This window comes from Squalius cephalus, assembly GCF_949319135.1.
Source record: "Squalius cephalus genome assembly, chromosome: 10".
Lineage (NCBI taxonomy): Eukaryota > Metazoa > Chordata > Actinopteri > Cypriniformes > Leuciscidae > Squalius > Squalius cephalus.
Genome location: NC_137131.1, coordinates 9502331 through 9527683, shown reverse-complemented (window position 1 = coordinate 9527683; position 25353 = coordinate 9502331). Strand labels below are relative to the sequence as shown.

The following is a 25353-nucleotide window of genomic DNA, read 5'->3' as shown; positions in this document are numbered from 1 at the left end:
AATCCCTTTAAATGGTTAGTTCACCCAAAAATGAAAATTTGCAGCGTTCTGTCACCCTCATGTCGTTCAAAGCCTGTGAGACTTTTGTTCATCTTCAGAAGACAAATGAGATTTCTGTCCCTCCGTAATGACAGAATATTCTTTTTTGGATGAACTAACCCTTTAATGCCCCATTTTTAAATACAATACATTTTTGTAGTTCGTGAACTACGCATGAGCTGCAGTGACATTTTCTTGCTTGATTTCTATTTCTGTTTGGTCTATTATGTTGCAAATTTGAAAATGTTAAATGTATATAAACAAGCCTTTTAATGACTGGTTTTAATAACTGGTTTTAAACCAGAATAACTTATTCATATACAATTCTGAGGTTTCAATGGACTTGCCCCATCCAAACAACTTATTAAACTTTGACATCCTCTGAATTAGAGGGTAGAAGAATGGTTGACATGTAGACCAACATCTTTATTATCTGATGTTCACTCAGAACTTCTCTGATGATGCGTTTACTGGCGTGAGGGCGGGACAACCTGTCACTCACATGAGATCGTAGCAACAGCAAACCACAACCATCCAATAAATTACAGATGGACGCAATCAAGTGCCGTACTAGATTTTTTTCTTGTTCAAGAAGCCATTTCACGCGGATATACGTCACAACAGGGAAGAAAAGATGATCGCAACTTGTGTTTCATGCCAACTTTAAATAGGGAGACATTCTAAAACTTTCTGGGAGGTGAGTTGAGAAACACTTCTTTAAATGTACTGTATACAAATATGCATATTTTTGCTTTGGAAACAAATTCAAAACAGAAAAATGCTAAGCATAAATGAATTTCCTATTTATCTGTCCTGCAAATCACTCTCGCCTGGAGGGATTTTCTGTTGAACTTTCCTTAACCTCGAGAAGAAAGTGAATCCGTGAACATCCCGAGATCTTAAGCATTTACTACAAAGCCCACTGTGGTTCAGTGCTGTGATGGACACGTCTTTGCTCCTGGCTCATGCATCAGTTTTCCAAGATAACGTACAGACAGCACACATGCACACACACACACACACACACACACACACAGAATGCTCCAGGAAGATCGTATCAATTATGAAGCAGCTATATCTGGCATCAGGCCATGCCCTCACAAGAATGCATACACACACAAACAAACACACTCACTGATTGGCTCTCTCACTGATTAAGTCATAGACTGTCTGACTGAACCGTTCAAGTGAGAACTCTCTCTCCTGTGTCTGTCCTCTTCTCACAGACGAAGACAAGACTAGTCTAATAGGTTGCACAAATAGTGTAGTTCTTGCAGAATGCGGGGCAATTACTGAGAGACTGAGAGAGAGAGAGAGAGAGAGAGAGAGAGAGAGAGAGAGAGAGAGAGAGAGAGAGAGAGAGACCCTGCTATTAACATCCATCTGATAACAAGTGGTTAGCTTGCAGAGAGATTGCTGTTTAAACCTTTTCCCTTCTTGTAGCAAAACTATTTAGTCAAAAGACACTGTTCATCATGGTTTTGACTTTTAACTGTGATACCACTCAATCGATATTCTCATGGTTTTTGTGCTCTGATTATAAAAAAATGTGGTTACACTTTATTTTAAGGTGTCTTTGTTACACTGTAGTTATACATTTAAGTACTGAGTAACATTAAGTAGGCTAACTGCAAAATTAACTACATTACGTACTTGCTGTAGGGTTAGAATTAGGGTTTGGTTTGGTTTAGGGTTAGATGCCCCCCCCCCCCCCCCAAAAAAAAAAAACAGGTGTTAAGAGCAGGTGTAAATAGGCCCAAAGAAAGGCCAGGGGAAGGTAAAGAAAGCAAGTGAGATTGGGGGAGGGTTGACAGGGTCTCATTAAAGATGTAGGGCTACCTGTGAGGATCAAACAGCTCGAAACAGCCTGTCTGCCAGCCCACCCACACACACTCCATCTAGAGGGGCACATACAGCACAAAAGGGGAGCTGTGGTCAGTTTCCATCCCTCCTTCTACCTCTCTCTACCTCTCTATAGATATAGACTGTGATATATACAACAAGCTCCAGTTAATATACTGATAACATGAAATTACTAGTAGGGATGAAACCTTATTAAATATAAAATGCCTTATTAACTTCCAGATGGGGTCCTATCATTAGCAACAAGACATTCCCTATTAGAAGATGATTAAGTGAGTGATTCCATAGGAATTTTTATAATAGTATGTACACACACACACATATATACATATATATAATGAAGTAGCCATTTACTAAAAGTCTCACTTATCACCATATTCTTGATTCCATTCATCTTTTTATCAGATTAATTTTTTGCCCCTCAGATTCACTGTGCTTCTCTTCCAGCTGCCCACACAGTGAAAAGCTCATTAAATATGGATGCCGTATACAACCACAACCAATTTTCCATGTTTAATTTAACAAATAATAACATCAAAGAGGATGGGGGACAGAGCTGCATTATTCATGAGCTGATTGGACCAGAGGGAAACAGAATCAGTGTGTTGTTCAGGTAACTGCCAAGGTGGGCGGAGTCAACTTGAGATAGATTTGCTTGCGATTAATGACACGTAATGATGTTGATGAAAATGCTATTACACAAGCAGAGAATATATCATACATGCTGATAAACTCAAAATCTTGGTGAAACAAGTTAACAGCAAATGGTAAAGATGTTAAATAATCTGTATCAAAGTAAAAGGATAACTGCATGAATATGTATAGAATGTCCTGAAAACAAAAACAAAAAATGCATTAACAGTACTGCATTTATGATGGAAGTCAATGGGGCATGGCATTGCCTTGAAATAAATGATAAAGTTCACGCTGTTTCAATAGTGTAACCATAAGATTTGATCATTGCACATGTTAACATGAAACTAGTGAGATACTCTTATTAACCTTGTCTTAGCAAAGTTATAACCAATATTTGACAATGTAAAGCCAGTAAAACCTGTTAGCTGATGTGATATAACAAACCGCAAAAGACTATTTATTTGGAGCAAAAGAGTAAGAGAGCACAGCAGTCGGGTTCCAGAAGATTCATTTTCTCAATATAGAAGTAATTTTTTAACGTTATGGTATAAACTTTTCAAGATAGACCAACAATGAGCTTTTCCAAATTCCCTGGGAAGAACCTCACTACCCATAATCTTGAAGAGAGATTCGCCCAGCAGAGAAGTCACTGTTACCATGGAAACAAGAATTGCATCAAAAGACCTGTGAATGATCATATATATTTGTATATAATTTTATATTTTGCAATTAATGACTTGGTCAATAGTTTTTAATTAGATTATATCATTTGAATCGAGTAGTTCACTGCCTCATAAAAAAACTGACAGTCTTTGTCTTTTTTTGAATGATTTTCAAGATCTTTTCGACTTCAAATCCATGTTTAGAGTATTGTGATTCATCTCAGAGTTGGTTGTTTTGGTTTACTACTTAAAAGTCTTGACTGAATCATTTGTCATAATGCCTATGGAGAAAACGAATGGGAAAATATATACTCTCTGAACCAAGGTTGCTGAAAAAGTGGGCAGTTGTGCTCTATTACATCTGTGATGCATAACTACCAAAGCAGTTCTACAGCCTAAAGGATGATGTAGACAACTTTACAAATAACACATTTTTTTGTTCTAAACTAATGCATTCATGTCAGATATGATTGGAAGAGCTTAGCATGTTTTTGAAACATTAAACCATGTTTTGAGCTATAAAAACTGCAACAAAATATTTCAAACTTCAGGCAGCAAACATGAATCAGTTTGACCAATAAGTACATACTGTATATATAGGCTACTTTTTTTCAACATGAAGTTGAGTGGATCAGTGGGTTGCTGTTAATTGGATTAAAACTTGGATTAAAAATTTCGAGTTTGAACAAGACTCTAGCACTGAGACAAAAGTGCGTTTTGGGAGAACTGTAGGGGTTCAGGCAAATCCCTCTAATGTAGTCCATCTCGCCATTCCTTTATACTTCTTAAGAATCACCTCTTTTAATGGGCTTAGTCAATCCAGCCGTCTGCTGGATCAACACACACTCGAACACACACTAACAGCTTGAAATCACTGTTACGGAGTAATGGGACTGCCCACATACTCTGTGTACGCTTTTTCTTAGGAGTGAACTCCTGTGTGGGAGCAGGAGATTCTGCCCTCCCGCTGTCTAACAGATGGTCCGTGTGTGTGTGTGTGTGTGTGTGTGTGTGTGTGTGTGTTTATCATCATCAGCAAAGGCTCAGCCTCTCAGCAGATTGAGAAGAATGTGTCCGTGTCTGCTATCGATAGAGGGTGGACAAGTGATATATCAGCCCCATGAAGAACGATACAAAAAAAGACAACTGAGGGACAAATACAAAGATGGAGAGGTGTGGGAGAGGAGTAACAAGAAAGGATTGGTCAATGGTGAAGATAAAAGGGATATCTAAGGGTTGGCAGAGAGACAGTTCAGTGTTTAACCCGTGCTATAACAGACCACACAACCCTGTGCCAAATGCCACGTTCGGCAGAGAACCAACAGAAGCCATTCCCAACACATGTCCACTCCACAGGAACTGGGCAGGGTGATGCACTGAATACTCACAATGACCTCACGATATAAAATAAGAAACATTGAGAGTATTGCAGTGATTTGATACTGATACGTGTGCAAAATCTTGTGTGATGACTTGTAGGACTGCAGCAAAATATAGTTCTCGATAAATAAAAGGTATATGTTTTTTAATGTTTTTAAAGGTACAGAATGTTATTTGTACAATTTGTAATCATAGTTTTAGTAACTTTTTTTTTAAAAGCCAGAACAAGACAGAATCCAACCGGACCGGGACCGAAAAATCCCCATAGACCTTCTCCCGTGGGCTTTTGCAGGCATAAGCGGTACAAAATAATAACATACTTTTTGAGAGAGTGGGACAGAATCTTGCAGGAGCCATATTTTTAAAAAAATCAAACCTGCACAGACCTCTAGTTTAGTTCATTTACATGAGCGAATCAGTACAAACTGAATCAGTTTTTTCTAATCTTAAATGCAAATTTAATTATTTATTTGTATCACCCAAAAATGTTCACGGGTGACCAGTGACCATATGTTACAGTTTTAATGTACTAAAATTAATTAGTAAAAATATATGTAGGTATATTTAAAAGTGTTAATTTTGTCCGTAAATTACTGACAAAAACATTTAGAAGATGAGGCACATGATAATTTAACTGTTAACAATTTTAATTAAAAATACTGTTGAGAAAAAAAAAAGCCTGATAGTTGCAATGCATTAACAATGCTTTTAGTATAGATATAATATGTGGACATGATTTAATAAAATAATCGCAATGTATTACAGATGAGCAAATGCTCTAGACACATACATCCGACTCCTTGGTGACTTGTAATATCTGGTTTGTAATTGAAGTGTGGTGCATGTGCTATGTGGTAGTGGTGGGTGTACAGAGGTCTTTACAGGAGCCTACTTGAGTTCCATAATAAAGGAAGTGCCAGTCTGAACTTCTGCCAGACCCTATTCAATAAATCATTGTAAAGACATGTCCCTGCCTACATACACACTTGCATTTGTGAATGTCTCTCCATTATTCATCTGCTCAGTCCCGTCTTTGTACATGGTGCCACTTCACATACATCACATTACAAACTCATACACACAGTCCCATAATGCAACATACATATTGTGCTGACTCCTACACTGCACTGCTCATGTAACTATTGCACTACTCTTAATAAGCTGTCTGACAAGCCAAGTCAGAAAATGTTTGGTGTGTGTGTGAGTTAAATAAGGAAGGTAAGCAAAAGAAAAAGTGTGAGAATGGAAGTTGCAGGTAAACAAGTGAAACTGGTTACATCATAGTTTTAGCCATTTTCAAGAAAATGGACTGAGACCTGTAGCGAAATTGTGTTTATAGTCAATCCCTTTTCAAAAATAGGTTTATGAGACCACATATATATATATATATATACACACTAGATATTTTATTATAATATTATATAATAGTAAAATATTATTATAACAGTAGCTGTGTTTACATGATGGACCCTAATAATCCAATTGTAATTGTACAGTCGGAATAAAAAAAGTCACATGCAACCATGTCAATTGGAGACAAAACAATGGCACTATTTTGAGACATGTCAGTGCAAGTTGCTTTCAGTTAAAACCGCTCAAACATGCATTTTAGTCTCGGACTAGACTTAAGCCTTGTCTGTGAAACCAGGGGATAATGTCATAAATGACTGACGTGTCTTTCGAAAATTATCATAGAGTGGTGCAAGTATGACATAAATTTGTAGGCCAAAAAGATTTTTTAAATGGGGTTTTGGTTAAATGGCTGAAATAAGGTCTGTGGTGAACACAAGCTCAAGATACTTTCACGTTTTATTCTACAATATAAAATTTTTGTTATGCTTATAATTGTACTCTTATAAACTATTCTAAAAAGTTTTTTTTAGATAAAAACTGAAAGAGTCGTCGGAAGCTTAGTGGTGGTGATGTTGAAGTCGAGCGACCTTGGTGTAGTTCGTTTATAGCCTACCATTAGCTTTTTAATTCTGGCGACTGCATTTAAGCTTCAAAATTCAAAAAAAGTTGTGTTCATCTGTGAAAATTATTTTAAATGGACAAAACGTGTAAGTTTCATAAACTTTTGTTGATCACAGAGCTTTTTTGCGATAATCCAAAAGCCTATGGAAAAATATTATTGGGTTTTTGTTGAGGGAACCAGTGTGATGCAACCTAAAAAGTGACGTCATACCTGCACCACTCTATTCCTCTTCTCGTCTGTGATGAAATGCAGGAGAATGTCATCCCAGCAGTTTTCTTCGGACTCTCATCCACAGACTTTTAGCCATGGCAAGGGGCGTTTTTACTGCTTAATAAATATGAGCAGCACAGCACAAATCTTCTTTTGCTACTCTTCTCCTAATCAGGACCCAAAATGGATAAATATTAAGTCTGATTTTTAAAAGAAAAGAAGAGATGGCAGGATGATGGTTAGTATGCGCAAACTCTTTATTTGTAGTGTGCGTGAGTCAAAACTCAAAAGATCAAATCCGATTTGAAGCTTGCACATTAACCCGATCAGTTTATTTAGTGTTCATGTAACACTATGTTCGGATACACCAATCGGAATGATTTCCTTCTGAATGAAAAAAAAAGTGTCTAAGTAAACGTAGCTAATATATAATATTAAAAATAAATATTTTAATTAATAATAATATTTTGAAATAAATGAAATTTGTTTTTGTTTTTTAGAATACCGTTATTAATTAACTACAACAAAACTAATGTTTAAATTACATGTTGTCATATGAACAACCATTCAGTAAGCAGACTAAAGTAAGTCTCATGAAAGTATATCATTTTGAATCATAAACGAAAAATGACTCATGAGATAGTCATTGTGAACTCAGTAATGGCTCTGGGTTCTATTTACCAAAAGAATTGTAAGCCTAAGTATATGGTAAAACTATTGTCACCAATGATCTACACAATCTACCTTGACTTGCAGACGCAGCCCTGAACGAGTCACTGACTGAATCCGGATGAGTTGTGATTCAAACTGCTAACTGACCAGCAACTTTGAGGCTGTTTCATTAATCTTTTTTAAGTCTCATTAAAAAACAACCGGTTAATAAGACCCACTCTAATAAATTATCCATCGAGTCGTGATGTTTGATTAACCAATTCTTTTTAATGAGTCAGTCAGTTGAAAAGATTCACAAAACAGCCTCAAAGTTGCTGGCCAGTTAGCAGTTTGAATCTGACGAAAGTGCCCATGGACAGAAAGTTCTCCAGACAGCAACTACATTATAAATTATTGTTGCAAATATTTATTTGGCTTATTTTGAGTTTATTTTAGTCACAGTCTGGAGCCATGCTGATGCATTAACTACAGAAATTCATTGTGTTAATGGATAGCTAGTAGACTAAATTCATTTTTATGTAGTGAAATAAGTGAGCATCTGGTACAGACTGCTTTGTAACTGTATGAGATTCCCCTGCGCCAGCACTTCAACTAGGACAGATTGTCACAACAATATTGCGAGCCACTAGGGTGCCAATTTTGGTTGTGCATTCCATGTTGGTTACCCAATATACACAGCCACCTCAATGCAAATGTCTTGTAGGTGGTTGCCAAGGCATTGCTATCTGGTTGCTAGTGTACATATAGAGCACAAGAAAAGCATTAGCACTAGAAAAGTGACACCTACCTATACAATTAACACCTCAAGTTTCACACGTCATTATGGTTTACAAATGGTAAGTAGCGCATCATCCATCACATTATCTCACAGCACTGAACCGCACTGAACTCACGCTGTTAGACACCAACCAGCAAGCTCACACAAACTGACCTCATTAACAGCCTCTTTTCATCTCTCTATCCAGTTATCTGTCCATTCAGAAGTTACTAAGGCCGTTTCTTCCCATTTACGTGTTCCTCGCTATACATTTCACATGCTGTCCTCCATTAGATGTGCCTGATATTGACCACTAGTGATGTGAGGCGTGTAAAGCACTATGGAAATTACAATGAATAAAGCAGAGCGCTGTACTCTGACCATTTGAAGTTCGGCATATTGTCATAAGCTGAAGGATGAACGATAGATAGAACGATAGAACGATAGAACGATAGATAGATAGATAGATAGATAGATAGATAGATAGATAGATAGATAGATAAAGCATGACTGATACCTTTATATACTGCTGTAGTTCAGGGTAGACTCTGTAAGCGCCGCAGACGGGGGACAGAGTGCATCTGTTCGGAAACGAGGAAGTTACGGCACAGGTGACTTCTGGGAAGGAGATGACTTTGTAGCCGTATTTCTCATACAGATGCTGTAGCTCTTCATCAGGTTTCTCTTCATTTTCACACAGTATACTGCCCACTACATACCGACACTGATCTGCTTGAGTCTGAAACACAAAGAGGGACAGATTACATCAGATTGTGCTGAATACTGCACCTGCAAAGAAACAGTACTATTGTGAAATATTACACAATTTAAATTCTATTTGAATATATTTTAAAATATATTTTATTTTGTGTGCTGGCAAAGCGGAATTTTCAGCATCATTACATCTTCAGTGTCACATGATCCTTCAGAAATATATATATAACTAACCCCATACTTTTGAACTGTGCTGTACATAGTAACGCTACATTAAACGTTTTCAGGAAAAAAATAGTCACTGGTATTTCTGGACAGTATTTCTGGTCAGATTACAAAGTTTGCACAGCATTTTCTGCCCCACAATATTGTTGTGGTTTCAACAAAGTCAGATAAAACTGCCTCAAAATGCATTATAAGCACAGCGGTCTGTGGTTGGTCAGATGGTGTCTTACTGTCTAAGTTCTTGCAATGTATCACAGTGCTATCTACCTCTAACATCATTAAACAACCAAGAGGTTTAAGTCTCATGGTAGGACTAACACCTCACAATCACATGAGCATTGGAGCTAGCAATCCAATAAAACATTCATGACAAACCAATTAAGGCATTTATAAAGTTGTGACCTCTAATTACTTATCTAGCATGTTTGCCCACTACAGTGAATGATTCAATATGTAGTTAACATCCGTAATTTAGATTGAATGCTTCACGTCGACGATAAAGATGATCTTCTCAACAGGTTGACAGGAGCACCAGAAACCGATATCATGCTAAATGTATCTACATCCTTTTCTTAAGCCTATTTTTTTCCTGTTTCCTGGTTCGTCTATCTTTTCCACCTCCATTCTTTGACTCACTCATCTCTCTACCCTGCAGTACTTCTTTCCTCTGTGTGCATTTTGTCCCTGTTCCCAGCACGAAGATCTTATTTCTCCAGCCGGGGACTAATGATGGTATTCAGAACTCTCTCCAATGCTGCTGTCCTACACAACTGTCAGCAAATAAAGTGGGAATTTCAGGCAGTTCTCCAGACAGCGCACCCAAGAGACAACAGGCAATTACTAGAAGCAAGAAGGCCTACACATACACTTCCCTTCACTTGTTGTTTGTCTGTTTATGTCAAATAAATCACCCAAACGATGTGGACGAACAAAAGAATGCACTACCAAATCAAATAATACCCACAAGCCCTCTCAAACAAACCAACTAATCTTCACACTGCCAATCAAAGATAACCGAAAAGATTTGGTCTCTAGACGTCCATGAAAAGGAAGCGAATTCACGATCAGCGTTCCTGGCAGTCGCCCCAGATTTGACTACGCACACTAATGGGCTCGATAAGGCCTTCTTTTACAGCGTAATTGGTTCTCGAGTTGTGGCGACCACATGGATCCAGAGAAGAACCAATATGCCATGTTATGCATCTTCGCATTCAGGGGTCAATGCGCAACACACTGAAATAGCCAGGCTAAAAATGGCACTGCAGACACATTTTATAAACCAATCTTTTTCATTAATCCCCTGAATGCATAGAATACTCATGATTGGAACGGAATGATGTAGGAAACAGTCTTTGAATGCACTCTTTGCCTTCAGGAATCCAAGATGACCACTAAAGCGCAGTACATTGTCATTTGCTCGGCTTCTTCTCGGTATTCCCTCCAGAGGCCTGCTGCAGGGAAAAGCAATTTTCAAAAGCAATTCTCTGCTCGGCTTTGCAAGGGCCATCGTTTTTTGACAGATGAAGGCTCTGCAACAATAAAAAGGTGGTAATTTTTTATTAGCAGACATGTAACAAGGATTGACTCCTCTCATTTTTCCCAACCCTTATCCTCTCCCTCAGCTCCATCCTCCTGGGGCTAGGACTTCTGGGAATCCCCCCCCCCACAGCCACGTTCGGCATTGCTCACGGCTAACACATGGTTTATGGAGCGTGCAGGTCGGGGAGAGTGTTGCTTTTTTTTTATTTTATCAAGGGTTGGCGGAGAAATGGCAAAAGCTCTCTGAATACCCCAGGAGTCCCTAAGGTGATCAGATCTGCATAATTGTAGAGAGTGAGGCGGCTCAGCCTTGGCTCAAGAGGCGACTCATGAAAATTCAACAGGCATCTGCCTACTTCATACTAGAAGCTGCAAACCAGATGCAGAATCAACAAGATTTAGCAAAAATTAGCAGCACCAGATCATTTAGACATTGATAAATAATTCACAGACAGTGAATCATCAGACTACGCTCCAAAATTAACACACTTGGTACACTACCAGCTCCACTCAAGCAGCTCAGGCTGATATCTGGAGCTTTGTATAAACCACAATTGAAACATTTTTTAAACATCTAATAAAAATGTCTGCCAAACGCATGTGTGTGTGTGTGTGCAGTCATAAATAGCGATATTTAAGTACTACTGTAAATACGCAAACACACATTGCCTTCAAGGTATTACATACATTTTATTAGTTCATGCTAGCAACATGCTCTACTGTTTGAGATATTACAGTTTTTCCATATCTTATGGCTTCTCGATGCTTTCACGATGCTCAGTTTTTCCATATCTTAGGGCTTCACGATGCTGTTGCCAGCTGGTTTTGAGGATACAAAGCCATATGAATGAAACAGATAGTGAATTCAGTGTAAATGTCATGGTTTTGTTTACTACCCGAGGTTTGAGAACTAGGGTTTTCATGGTCAGTATGGAACCACACTCAATTTAACCTGATGGAGCTCTACATTTGCTACAAACCGCCTCTTCCTCATTATATTTAATCATATATGCAGCCTTGTTTCATACAGAGAGTAAAGCTCCTCTCGGAGACCTCCTGTGGAATGTTCTTGAAACCTGTATGGTGTGTAATTACTAAAAGGTTCATGGAGTTTACTTCAGAGAAGATCAGGACAGTATCTGGCAAAGAACTCAACAGTCTAACTCTGAACTTAAAGAATGATTTATCTGTGTAAAGCAAACTCTCTCACATAGGCAAGTTCTACACGAGTCCTATCTGTGTCCTACTCTCTAAAATTTCTATATGAACTGCAAGGCCTGTTTCACACCACATGCATAATAGCAATGCATCAAACTCACAGCATTTCTGCACTGTAACAGAAGTGGCAGAAGATCAAAGCACAACAACACAACCTTAAAAAGCAAAAATCTAAACAATATAATAAATATATAACAAATCAGGTAGTGGACATATGACACAGGTACACTGAAGTACATTTAAGTCCTGAATAAGCATTGGGGAGACCTCTGCTGGCCACCAAGAAGAGCTGAAGGTATAGTATAAATCAGAACAGATAATAAAATGCAGTTTGTCTTTACAAATTTTAGTTGGGCTTAAAATTATATATCAAGCTTCAAAGCATTAATTTAACTTACAGGAGGGAGCATTCTGTGATTCGACTGCAGATACACAGCCAAGCAAAAGGAGGCTGTAAGCAACATGGCAAGTAAAAAAAACACTATCCAGGTCAACAAGCAACTACCAGCATATTTAACATTAGGTTAACAGCTAGCCTGCATACATTAAATAATAATAGCAATGACACACTTGTGGACAAGCCTTAAGCTACTGTTTTTTAAATAAGCTTGAATAATGCCCTTCCAGAAGGGCTTGCATTATACATGACATTTCTTAAACATGGATGGACATGAATTGCAAAAATGTGTTCGAGTTCTCGGTTAATTAGCTAAATTCAGTTATTTTCTGTGAACCAGACAATTTCTAATCAATGACTTGCTTCATGCAAGTCCCTAAATGATATTTTATATATTTTAATATATTAAAAATGTTATCAAAGTTTTATTTAAAAATTGCTGTGTTTGACTAGGTATTGGTGCATATAAATGGAATTTTGTGAAAGAGAGAGAGAACTTGCTAGTAAACTTTACTAGCACAGAACTATGAATATGCATAACCTGTCAGTTCCTCAAGATAATTAGCTGACCTGAATGTCCTCAAATGTTGTATAGGCTCCCATGCTGAATGAAATTGAAACTGATGGTGCATTTCTGGGGAAGCGTAGGTGCTATGTTTGGTAGGGGCTAATTTGGACAGAATTAATGGGGCAGAAAATAGAGTATGCAAAAAAAAAAAAAAAAAAAGCCTAGTTTGGATAATATTTGAGTTGGCATTGAAAAGGGCCACAAGAGCAAATAATTGGTATTTGCATTTATCAGACAACCCGAAACCCTGCACTGCAAGTCAAGACCTTCACATGAAGCATTTAGGAAAACTGGATTTGATTCATTTGATTCTTAATAATGCATGCTTCAAATTAAGCTGATGGATAGCTCAGGCTATTATTTAAAGATGGTTAACATCAGCTTGAGACATAAATCAGAGAAATGTGAGGTCCACCTTGCATGCACTCGATTCCGGCTTCATTAGCTGACTGACACTGCTAAACTGAAGCGCCTGGAACTACAATGACTGTCCATCAGTCATCCACTGCTCTCGCAAAACCAGGCTATAACTAATCATAACTCCCAGCTCAAGGCAACATTCACGCCATCAGTCTAATTAAAAAAGGCAGAGGAGGGCGACTGGCATTCAAAAGTCAAGCATGTAGGACATTTTGCTAGTAGCTGGACAAAACACCCATGATTGGTTGATTTTCTTTTGTCATGATGTGAACAGAAAGTTCAGCACGTCAGATAATGAAAAGGAGAAGAAACCATTAATATGAAGGTTCAGCACTGCAAATGCTTATAAATGTGAAGTCAATCTTCCTGTTAATCCCTAAACTTTAAACCACTGCCCTGAGACAACAAAGAGCCGTTCTGGAGAAAGCATTCATCCCTCCGTCCTTTCGTATTTTTTCCTCATAAAAAAAACTTTATTCCCCTGGTCTGTGTTAATGCATCTTCAGAAGGGATAATAATGTACAAAAAAGCTGAACATGAGGGATCAGCTCAGCTCATAGCCCAACAAATGTTTCAGTAAACAGAAATGTATTAGCATGTTTCATAAGCGGATTGTTTATCCAAAACAACACGTCAGACTAGGCGGCCTTAAGGAAACATTGTATAATTGGGCTGGTTTAAGGTCATGTCCACCAAACACCATTTATATTTCTTAGAGATATATGCATGCACTACCATTCAAAGGTTTCTGAATACATTTTTAATCATTTTAGACAGCCAAGTTTGCAATAAATTGTATAAAAGTGACAAAATTATTACAAAAAAATTATCTTTCAAATAAATGCTGTTCTTCTGAACCTTCTATTTATCAAAGAATCTTAAAAAACAATTATCAAAGTTTCCACAAATATATTAACTGTTTTCAACATTGATAATGATTTCTGAAGGATGTGAGACTGAAAACTGAAGTAATGATGCTTAAGAATTAAGCTTTGCCATCACAGGAATAAATTATAATTGAAAATATATTTAAGGAGAACACAGTTATTTTAAACTGTAATAATATTTCTGTTTTTATTGTATTTTTGATTGCATAAACACAGCCTTTGTGGGCATTAGATACTTCGTACTACTGACCCGAAACTTTTTAAAGGTGTACATGTAAAACAGTTCTTCAGTGAAGTAACTGACAGATATTCAATAAATAAACAGCCTAACTCTAACTCTTTATTCCACAAAACTATCATAGTCCTCAATTCCTGCGGGTTATGGATGAAACTGGGAACAATGCTCACAGCATGCGATTTGAAGTTTGAATAATTGTCTTGAAATTGAGTGAAAGCTGCGCTTTGATGGCTGAAGCAGAAGTGCTTCAAAGGTGATGAACTGAAAGACGACACAACTGCTCAGAGAGGGTCGAAGAATCCTGCTGACAGTACTTACTACATCGTGTCCTAACCAGATGTCATAAAGCCATAAATAAAAGCTCTTTTATGTATATTTCTATTCATCTTAGATTTATGAAATGGTATACGTCTCATATGTTATTTTTTCAGTATACTGTAGATATATATAGTGGACTAGTTCAATGATTGACTGTGAAGAATTCTTTGACTTAAAAAACAAAACAGAATATATCATGGAGAACAATAAACCCATGTCAGAGTGATTTTTGCTTAGAAGATGAAAGTGTAGAACAGAGTATAGGGACTTGATGTGCTGTGAAATAGCTATAAAGGTTTTTTATTCATTCGCTGATTTAATTTATTAACTTTGGACAAAGTAGGCCAGATTTAACGCAGCTCTTTGCTTCTACCATAAACTTCCATTATAGATTAAGTGTTAAAGGGATAGTTCACTTTGAAATTAAATTTTGGTATGTTTTAGCTTACCTCAAGGGCATCCAAGATGTAGGTGTCTTTTTTCCGCAGTAGTTTCAATTTTGATATTTTTAGGTCAAACCGTTCTTGTCTGTCAGTCATTTAATGCAGGTCTGTGGTCACTGTCTCAAAGAGCATGCACAGAGATATACACTAGATGTCGCCTTGTCGACGGCAGTTCATTGGAACGAATGTCTTTAAGGCGACATCTAGTGTATATATCTATGCACGAGTCTGCGCACACATCACACACCAGGATGCGCGCGCGCCCTCAGATCACTTGGACGTGGCTGTGTATAAGAGGTAAAAACGATATAAATACTGTTCGTTTTCTCACACAAACCGCTCATTTCGTGTCTTAGGCCATCAATGTGTACTTACGATGGGGAATTGTTTAATTTGGACGATGGGGAATTGTTTTAATTTGGACTCTGTGCATGCTCTTTGAGACAGTGACCACAGACCTGCATTAAATGACTGACAGACAAGAACGGTTTGACCTAAAAATATCAAAATTGAAACTACTGCGGAAAAAAAGACACCTACATCTTGGATGCCCTTGAGGTAAGCTAAAACATAACAAAATTTAATTTCAAAGTGAACTATCCCTTTAAGTGTAGAGATTCTGTGAAGTGTTAATCAAGCCTGAGTTCCACAGAAGTAACAACTGATTCGCTTTGACTGCCGTATAAAAACTGAAAGACGTCCTCTTCAGTCAGCCCTGAACGTTAGACACCTGGGTTGAATGAACCACCCGAAGAGAATAAGCTCTTCCATTTATAAACGGTTATAAATAAGCTGGTTTCATGCTGGTACATCATAAGGCCAAATGGAATTAATGAAGGTGACTGAATATAAAAACCACTGAGAGTTCAAACGCAGCATAACAGATTAAAGTCAAAGTTGTCTCACCTCTGAGGTTCCTCCCCGTCCCATAATACCCTGCATGAGTCACAAACCATCACTTGAGTCAGTATTTCACAAAGCACCAAAACGTTGCTATGACCAACAACTTCAACCACAGAAATGGACCAGAATACCAAATTAACAACAGATTTGTTGATTTAACAGTTTTTGTACTACTTCCCTAAATCAGATACAATTTCTGACTGCTAATGCTTTCAGAACTATTGCCATTAGCCTTGTAAAATAAGACCATTCAACATGAAAACTGACTACATTTACTCTCTTAACAAATATGTGTTTGTTAACTAACTCCACCTCTGAAATGACTTTGCTTTTCCGCTTTCATCATCTGAAATTAATACTTAATTCAGTAAGGATGCATTACATTGATCAAAAGTGACAGTAATGACTTTCACAGTTTTACAAAAAAATCCCATTTCAAATAAATGCTGTTCTTTTGAACATTCTATCAGTCAAAAAATTATGAAAAATAAATGTACCATGATTTAACCAAATCGGCATATAAGAATGATTTCTGAAGGATCATGAGATACTGAAGACTGGAGTAATGGCTCCTGAAAATTCACAGGAATAAAGTACACTATAAAATATATTAAAATTAGGGCTGTCAAACGATTAATCGCGATTAATCGCATCCAAAATAAAAGTTTGTTTTTACATAATATATGTGTGTGTACGGTGTATAATTATTTTCTATATATAAATACACACACATGCATGTATATATTTAAGAAATATTTGCATGTATATACTGTGTATATATTTATATTATATATAATTTATATTATATATAAACATTTTATATATAAATAACACATTTTTCTTAAATATATACATGCATGTGTGTGTATTTATATATAGAAAATAATTATACTCCATACACACACATATATTATGTAAACACAAACTTTTATTTTGGATGCGATTAATTGCGATTAATCGTTTGACAACCCTAATTAAAATAGAAGACAGTTATTTTCAATTAATAGCATTTCACAATATTACTGTTTTTATTGTAATTTTCATCAAATACATGATGCAGCCTTGAGGAGTTTAACCATATAGCTTTGCTACTTTTAGCAACGCTACTGCCCATCATTGGAAATACTACTGTATTTTTACTATTACTGAGCTGTGCTAAGCTCATGAGGTAAAGGTGCTGTGTATGAACCACTAAGAAGATAATGCTGAAGATAACTCAGAGGTTTTGCCACTGACAAGCTTGGAACAGCCATTCTCAGCATGTTTCAAAAGAGTGAATTCCTCTGTTTTACCCTGTCAAGCTCAAACACTTTGGATCCGCTGGTAGCTGACCTTCTGAAACAGACCATATCAACCCCTGCCTCCCGCGAGAGAGCTGAGCATGCTAATAAGCACAGAGCATTATGCCAATTAAAATCGGACAGTGACCTCAGCGAGCGCTAACAACCTATCATAGTCAGATCTGAAGCTAATTGGCTTTAGGGGAGACAGTGGCTGGACACTAAAAGGTGAGAGTGCCAATCAAAAACCCCAACACTGTCACCAAAGACAATAAACACTGCAAATCCCCCTCGGATGCCAGACTACATTATACAGCTGGGAAAGCAGCCAAAATACTGTAGAGCAGCATTACAAACCTTTATCTGGATTTGAGGTGGAATGTAGCTAAGAACAAAATCACCAACTGCAACTAAGCATTTTACAATTTAAAAGGGTCATGAAATGCAGTTTTAGATTTTAATTTATGTTTCTCAAGGTTATGTTTCTAAAAGGTTAGTTGTAAAGTTTGCTAATTTTTTTTGCACCAAAAAAAGTACAAAATTTGATTACTTTTCCACTCTCAGTGAAAAAAAAAACACTCAATTTCAAGGGGCGTTACCTCTGGAATAAACGGAAGTCAATGCCCACTGCTGTGATTGAAGCCATCGCACTGTATTCGCGCCCTCTACAGAATGTTGTGCTTAGATAAGCACTGTGATAGAGCCATATGTTTGAGCCCAAGTCAGATCACGAGGCAGAAAACATTTAAACGTACAGTATGTAATTTTTTTCGCCGCTAGGGGTCGCTAACCTCTTACAATAACAAAGGCGTAGTTTGATGACGCAACATTTGCTAAGAATTATGGATCTTGTCGTCAACGTCAAGCCGACCGATCTAATGTTTATGGATGACTGAATACATCGATGCTTTTATCATGACTGTGATATGAAGCAGTTCGGGATTGCTAAGAGACAGCTATCAGCTCCACACGCGACGCGAGTCCTGCGGATATAAAAGGAATATGGACATTTCATTCTACCGAACTACACGCGAGTGCAGAATTACTTACAGGTCAGTTTATTCGACAAATTAAACTTGTGAGATAACGCAGCGCTGTTTCACTTGGTCTAACATCTATCACACTAAACTGCACTTAAATGTGTTGAAATTTATGTGTTAGCTTGTCTGTATGAGACTAGCAGTAAGCTAGATCAACATTAGAATAACATACAGATCATATTCTAACATTTTATCATTGTTGAACTATATAACATTGATTAGTTTTATGTAAATGTGCTCACCTGTTTAATAAAGTACATGTAGGAGCGGTCGAAGTCTCGGACGTGGAGCTCTCGGCATCTCGAAAACACTGCGCTGATATTGATTCTTGTTTTAGCTCTCCTTTTTTATCCAAAGTCTGCTTGCCATGGTCGATAATGTTTGAACAAAACAATTGCAAACTACACAGTTGTCCACGTCTGTCACCTTGGTTACTATCAGAGGGCTCTGGTTGCTATGGCAGTACGAGCGGAAACCAGGGACAACGCGGATATGACGCCATTGACGGCGACAAAATGGAAATAAAGAAACGGGACGTGTCTTCGAATTAAATTACAAATTTCTCCTGGTTTGAAAGTTTTTGGAAACAGTCGGGATAATGTAAGTACACAACTAAAAAAAATATATAACATAGATATAGTGATTTTTGCTATTTTTAAAGCAAAAAAGTTACATATTGTGCCTTTAAACAGGGCATGTACTGATTTTTCGAGATGGTCCTCACTGCAGAACACGAAATCTAGGGGGAGGAGTTGGATCCAGATCCAACTCCTCCCACCTTACATATACCTAAACCTACCCATCTCCACCCCCTGATCCCTAAACCCACCCCTAAACCTACCAATCTCCACCCCTTAGATCTGGATCCAACTCCGCCCCCTGGATCTCGTGTACTGCAGTGAGGTGCAACTGGATTTTTCTAGCAACACTCAAACAATGACACACTCGGTGTCTTAATAGCGTTAAACGCTGGTTTGACGTTTATCACAAACACACTGTAAAACCGGGTCTACACTGGATGTTCTGGCATGAAACTCTAGATGGTCCAGACTGATAGGTCCACAACACAATTTGGTAGCGATCACATCAATATCTACATAGTGCAGCTGATTGGTTGCTGTTGCATCACGGCCAATGCGCTGCAGCTCAACATTCAAATACGGTAGTGATTACTGTTAGCACTGTGCAGCGCGCTTTCAGAAACCCTCCACCTTCCCCAGCTCCACCTGTATAGATCTGCTACACAAGTTATTTCATGTTTGTTACATGTGCATCAGCAGCATGTCTTACTTGCTCACAGCAATGTTTGTGAATGTATTGGCAGTAGCAAGTCTCTGTACTTGCTCTGCAGCAGCAGCAGATCTATTCCGCCAAGACTAAATACATCAACATTGCCATATCCATTACCATACTTATATCTATTATCATGCCAAACTCTCTGAGAGTTGTCATGACAGAAATGTACTTACCTGCGTTGCCTCCAAGGACAAAATGCTTGGCAGGCACTGTCATATCTTTCAATAAAAGATGTTTTGGAAACACATTTGGAGGCATGTTGAGAATAATTAATCTGTTGTGAAATATGAAGAACAAATGAAAACTTTATCTTTCAGTCGCACAGGTACATCATAAAAAAAACTAAACTTCAGCCATGCATTTATAATGCTCAGATCTTTAGGAAGGTTATGCAAAGTTTTTGGAAGTACAGTTTCCTTACATCCACTGAGAGAACAACGGTTGCTATGGTAAAGCTGCATGATTCTGAATAAATTGAGATTCAATTTATATATTTAAATTGAGATCATGATTCTCCTACGATTCTGAATAACTAAACAAAATAACGTAATTTAATAGAGATTCTGATTTAATTGCTGCAGTCTATTTAAAAATATGTATTTTTTATTTTATTTAAATGTATGTAATTTATAAATGTCATTTTTAAATAATTATTTTAAAATGATTTGAATAAATGATTTAATCACTCAGTCATAAAGACTTGTAAAGCATCATAAAGACTGGAAGCATCAGCATTTTTAAATGAGTCTCTTGAATGATTCAATGACAAATATTTTTCAAAACATGTTTTAACAGTCACTTGTCGCCAACTACTGGCGTAACGATGTAAATGATACAATCGTTATTTAAAGCGTCAAGCTATTTTGATCACTACCGTAGAAATTAGTTTTTATATCTTAAACTATAAACTTTTATCCCAATACTTCTGTAATAATTTGAATTATTGTAACACAGAATTATTGTCTGAAAAGATACCTATACATGACAACTGCTCTCAATGGATCAGTGGCAGAAGCTGAATCATTGTCATTAAGGAATAAGATCGCATGGGTGTTTGAATCGGGATCGTGATATTTTTTTAACGATCAATCGTGCAGCTCTATTATATCTATCGCTCGACAGACATGAGTTGTTTAGAACACACCTCCAGTACGACGATTACGCACGTTAAAGGGCATTCACGATTCTCCCGATTTCAAATCCGGGCGGGGTGGAAAAGAATATTAACATGCAGTATATTTTTATTTTAGAGTCACCTCTTTTACATAAAGAACATTTTAATTCTCCATTTCACGACCCCTTTAAACTGTAATTTAGAAAAAGAAACCAGTAAATCCAACAGCCCTTTTCTGATAAATTAGTAATAGAAGGTACACAGTGTCATGCACAAACGCTAAACACCATCATGGTAACACACGACACTAAAATGATGCAATAAACATACTTTTACAACATAAGATGTAACAAAATCCTAATGTACATGACTGACAACAAAAAACTAAGAAAAAATAATTATTAGAATTAAAAAACATTATCTAAAACAATATCATACATTTTTATGTGGGTGTAAGTGTCCAGGTATGATGTGGCGTCACTGTACTCATGAAATGAATACTAAAAGTAACAGCCCTGCAAATTTTAGACTTCCATACATGTAGGCTTGATCTTGACCATTTTTGCTGCAAATTACGTTCTTTACACTGTACCACCATCTAGTGGATAGGGAAATACTGTACTGGTTTCCAGAAGGCATGACCTGCTTTGACAGTCTCCACTGAGACAAGCTTAAGCCGAGTAAGCTAACGTGGCAGTTTATGCAGCACTGAGGAAACACCCTTATGCTCTGCTGAGCTTTTATTTTGCATTTCCTTATTGGATTTAGCAGTGCAAACATCCAGATAGTTCACCCTCAAAAATGCCAATCCCATCATCATTTTCTCACTCTCACATCTTTTGAAAGCCATAGGACTTTCTTTCTTCAGTGGAACACAACAGGAGATGTCCAAGCTGCTCGATTCCATCTAGTGAATGAACGGCTGTCAGGCAAGATTAAGAGTCTGTTTTCCTCACACAAAGCTATCACTTCAGAAGACTTGGAATACAGCGCACAAGTTGCATGGACTACTTTTATAATGCTTTTTTTGTCCTTTTGTAGCTTGACATCCCTTGGTCCCCATTCACTTTGATTATACGGAAGAGTGTAGCTCAGACATTCTGCTAAATTTCTCCTTTTGTGTTCCATGGAAGAAAGAAAATTATATGGTTAAGATTAGAACAACATAAGGGTGAGTAAATGATGACAAATGTTCATTTTGGGCAAAGCAACCCTTTAATCTAGCTCTCTGGAAAAGAAACATATCATTTAATTTATAATTTTCATGTCACGTCTCATTTTCCCCTAACAGAAACGCTATGGCAGTACCACAAAAGAGTGAAGTACCAGGTGGTAAAAGCATTGCACTTAATTATCATTTTTTGTTAATGTCACAAATCATCAGTCTTTTTCTTGATACTGGTCATGGTTTAATATATTCCTAACTTACTTCAGCGAATATCATGGCCGTTAATACGGTCTATAACACCACCTTGCCAGCCTGGCATTCACGTCATAATTTGTGTCCCTTTTTACCCACATTAGTCACAGCCAGTCAGCCACATCACCATAGGTTTCAATTGGCCCTGTGTTTAATGCAGAAGCATAAGAAAATGTGATCATATTTTCCTTTTTCTATTCTAAGATGCATGACAAATATCCAAGTGTCTGTCCAATAAGGTCTAAACTGGATAGGCAACTCATACTTAAAGTCACCATGAAATAATTTTTTTTAAAGGAATATTGCAGTATTTATTATAGAGGATTTATCCTTGCACATAAATTATTTTTTTTTAAATGAATGTGCCCTCGTAAACTTTAATCCAAATAACTTAATAATGCATAATGAGATTGCTTTTTTATAAATGATCTTGGTTTGTTTAATTACTGGTATATGAGGGCAAAAAGTTTCAATGCATGCTCTTCAGTTGGCATATGCATAAGAGTCAGTTTCTGCCTTTATAAGTCCTAATTTGTTCCTCACTTTTGAAGTGAGATAAAATCCATTGATTTATGGATAAAACCTGATCTTATGTGTATTTTATAAATGAGGCCCGGGTTCGTGCAGTTGGGCCAGGAAAGAAACAAATGCATCCAAAACAGAACATGATCGAGTGAATGCTAATGCTACTCCTACCAGCAAGTAACATTATGCAATAACTCCACCTTGTCCAAGTTATATATAAAAGAAGAACAAATAAGCAGAACATTGGTATAATTAAAAATATGGGACTAGTGGGACGTTCCCAGTCATTCTTGCATGCCAGTGAGTCCATTTGGCAATGACTGTCATGCTGCACAAAATAAAACAGAGCGGTTACCTCAGTAGTCAACTTTAATTTCCAATGCCCAACCTAACAATACTGATGCACAATTACTGCATAAATGCTGCGATGACTGTGCAGCCTTAGGTCAGTGTAGTAATATTAATGACACCCATTCAGGGAGTCAACTAGCATGACCTGTTCGGATATAAACACTAGATGCTGAGAGACATCTGGCATATTCTACATGCTGTAGTTCTTCCACGTTCTGCTGAGAAGGCCTAATTCAATCCATTCTCTTTTCAGAGTATGAGGATGTGTATCAAGAGTGTCTCAAATCTCTTTATCCTCCAATTTGTTCCTCCATGAGCTCCATGTTCACCTTCAGAGCCATGCACAGCATGTTATAATTTATTCTCTACATACACTGAAAACTAGGATATAATGATAGATTTAAAGCTACACTGTGTAATTTTTTTAAGTTGATTCTTAGCAAAAAACACTTTGTTCTTTCAAAATGATATGTGCTCATTAATGTGTAATTACTTCTACCAACTAATCAAGTATTCTCGTAAGCGTAGAATCTGCCATTTAGAATACATACGAGCGAATCGCTCGAATGGCAGCAGCCATGTTGCGCCTCCATCTTGAAAATACATTAGCCAAAGAGGGACATACCTGGAAATTCAAGCTTCGCCTTTCGCGTTTTTACACTCAGTGGCACCGTGACGAATGCGAGGGGGAGATTACCGGCAGATTTGAATTAATACGGCCACCGTAGGAGTTAAAACGCAGTTGGCAGTCATAAACAATTTCACCGCTAGATGGGAGAAAATCCTACACAGTGTAGCTTTAAAACACAATATTAGGGAATGACCAGACGTTTAGTGTTAAAGCAGATTTTGCTTTGCATTGTGGCCATGAAGCCGACTGATGAAAACACCTCAGTGAGTCAGTCCTGAAAACATTAAGATGTTTACTGAAGTGAATCATATATTTAAAATATGAATAGAATAACATGCTTGAGGCTTTATTCTCATGAGCCTGTATGTCAAACCAAGTAAGAGAAATGTTTAGTAGGCTTTAAGTTTTGGACCAAAATCAGTCCATGTTAATAAAAACTTAATAAATAAAGAAACAAACCAAGCCAAACACATTTCTAAAACTGCTGTTTTGCAAAGTTAACTATAATACATGTAACACTATCACTCAAATAATTAAATGCATCATAGTTATACTATTAGTAAGCTTTGAATAACCTTGGAGCATTATATTAATCATTCAGTGTATCAATTCACCATGGTATTAATATTTTATACAATTCCTGTACAATGACAGGTGTTTTTATTATTATTATTTATTATTAAACTGCATTAAAACAGGCACCAAAGTCAGCAACTCCAAAAAAAAGTCACAAAACGCCTTTTTACAGCCTTAAGTAACATCACTAAAGGAGCAAGTTCGTTACAGAGAGGAATTTTGGATCTGATGACAGGTAGGGGTTGTAAACGATAAAGTGACGTCATCGGTTTTCCTTTTTTTTAGGCGGGGGGGGTCAAATAAAAAAATAATATGAGAACATTCCATAAATCATCACACATTCATTTTAAAGTGGAAATGTTGTTGTTTTAAAAACACACGGCAGATGAAGTTGCCTCAAGAATCAGTGAATCAAGAGAGAAGTGAGCTAACGTTACAGACCTGACTGGGGTCATCGTAAAAAACACCGACAGAAGACAGCTTCGGTCCGATACTGCAGCTCTCGGTGAAAGCAGCTCCGCTGTCCTTGTACGATCCCTTTCTGAACTTGTATGCAATCGTGATGTTTTTCACCGGAGGAGATCCAGTCCGAATCACGACTTCAGAAAAAAGTCCGGTGTAAAAAACGAAGCCTACCAGAGTTGAGATGAGACAAATGACCAAAAAAAGAATCAGCAGTAAAATGACAAAGTCAGACATTTTTGCCCGGCTGTCAGAAAACCAAACACAGAAACGCTCAATGTGTACGAATAATTCTGTTACTGTGATGGCACTCGATAAAACAATCCTTCAGTTTTCCTGTTTGTTTGCATGCGTGCCGCTCTGCAGATGTTACAGTATCGATGCTTCACTGCGAAGTCTGTTTACACCCGTCTATTAGTTTTGTATTGACACAGCTGAGCGTTTGTTTATCCTCTGCACAGAAACATTGAACGCATTGCTTCCTGGTTGCATCATGTGACTGTGAGTCAGAGGGATGGCTTGGAACGAGCCAACCAAAAAGTCCGAGTCAATCTCGCGAATCGGTTCTTTCGAACAGTTGGATTTTTAAAAAGA

The 25353-nt window shown here is 37.3% G+C and overlaps 1 protein-coding gene across 1 annotated transcript in view; it reads right to left on the bottom strand.

Moving 5' to 3' along the window:
* Positions 1-25262, bottom strand: part of tex264a (testis expressed 264, ER-phagy receptor a) — a 61422-nt gene extending 36160 nt beyond the window's left edge. The window contains exons 1-2 of the mRNA XM_079884650.1: positions 24739-25262; positions 8712-8933 (exon numbers count right to left, since the gene is read on the bottom strand). Of these exons, the coding sequence (XP_079740776.1) occupies positions 8712-8933; positions 24739-24996 (480 nt within the window). The 5' untranslated portion in view covers positions 24997-25262. The remainder of the gene's footprint in view (positions 1-8711; positions 8934-24738) is intronic.
* Between the last annotated feature and the right edge of the window lie 91 nt (positions 25263-25353).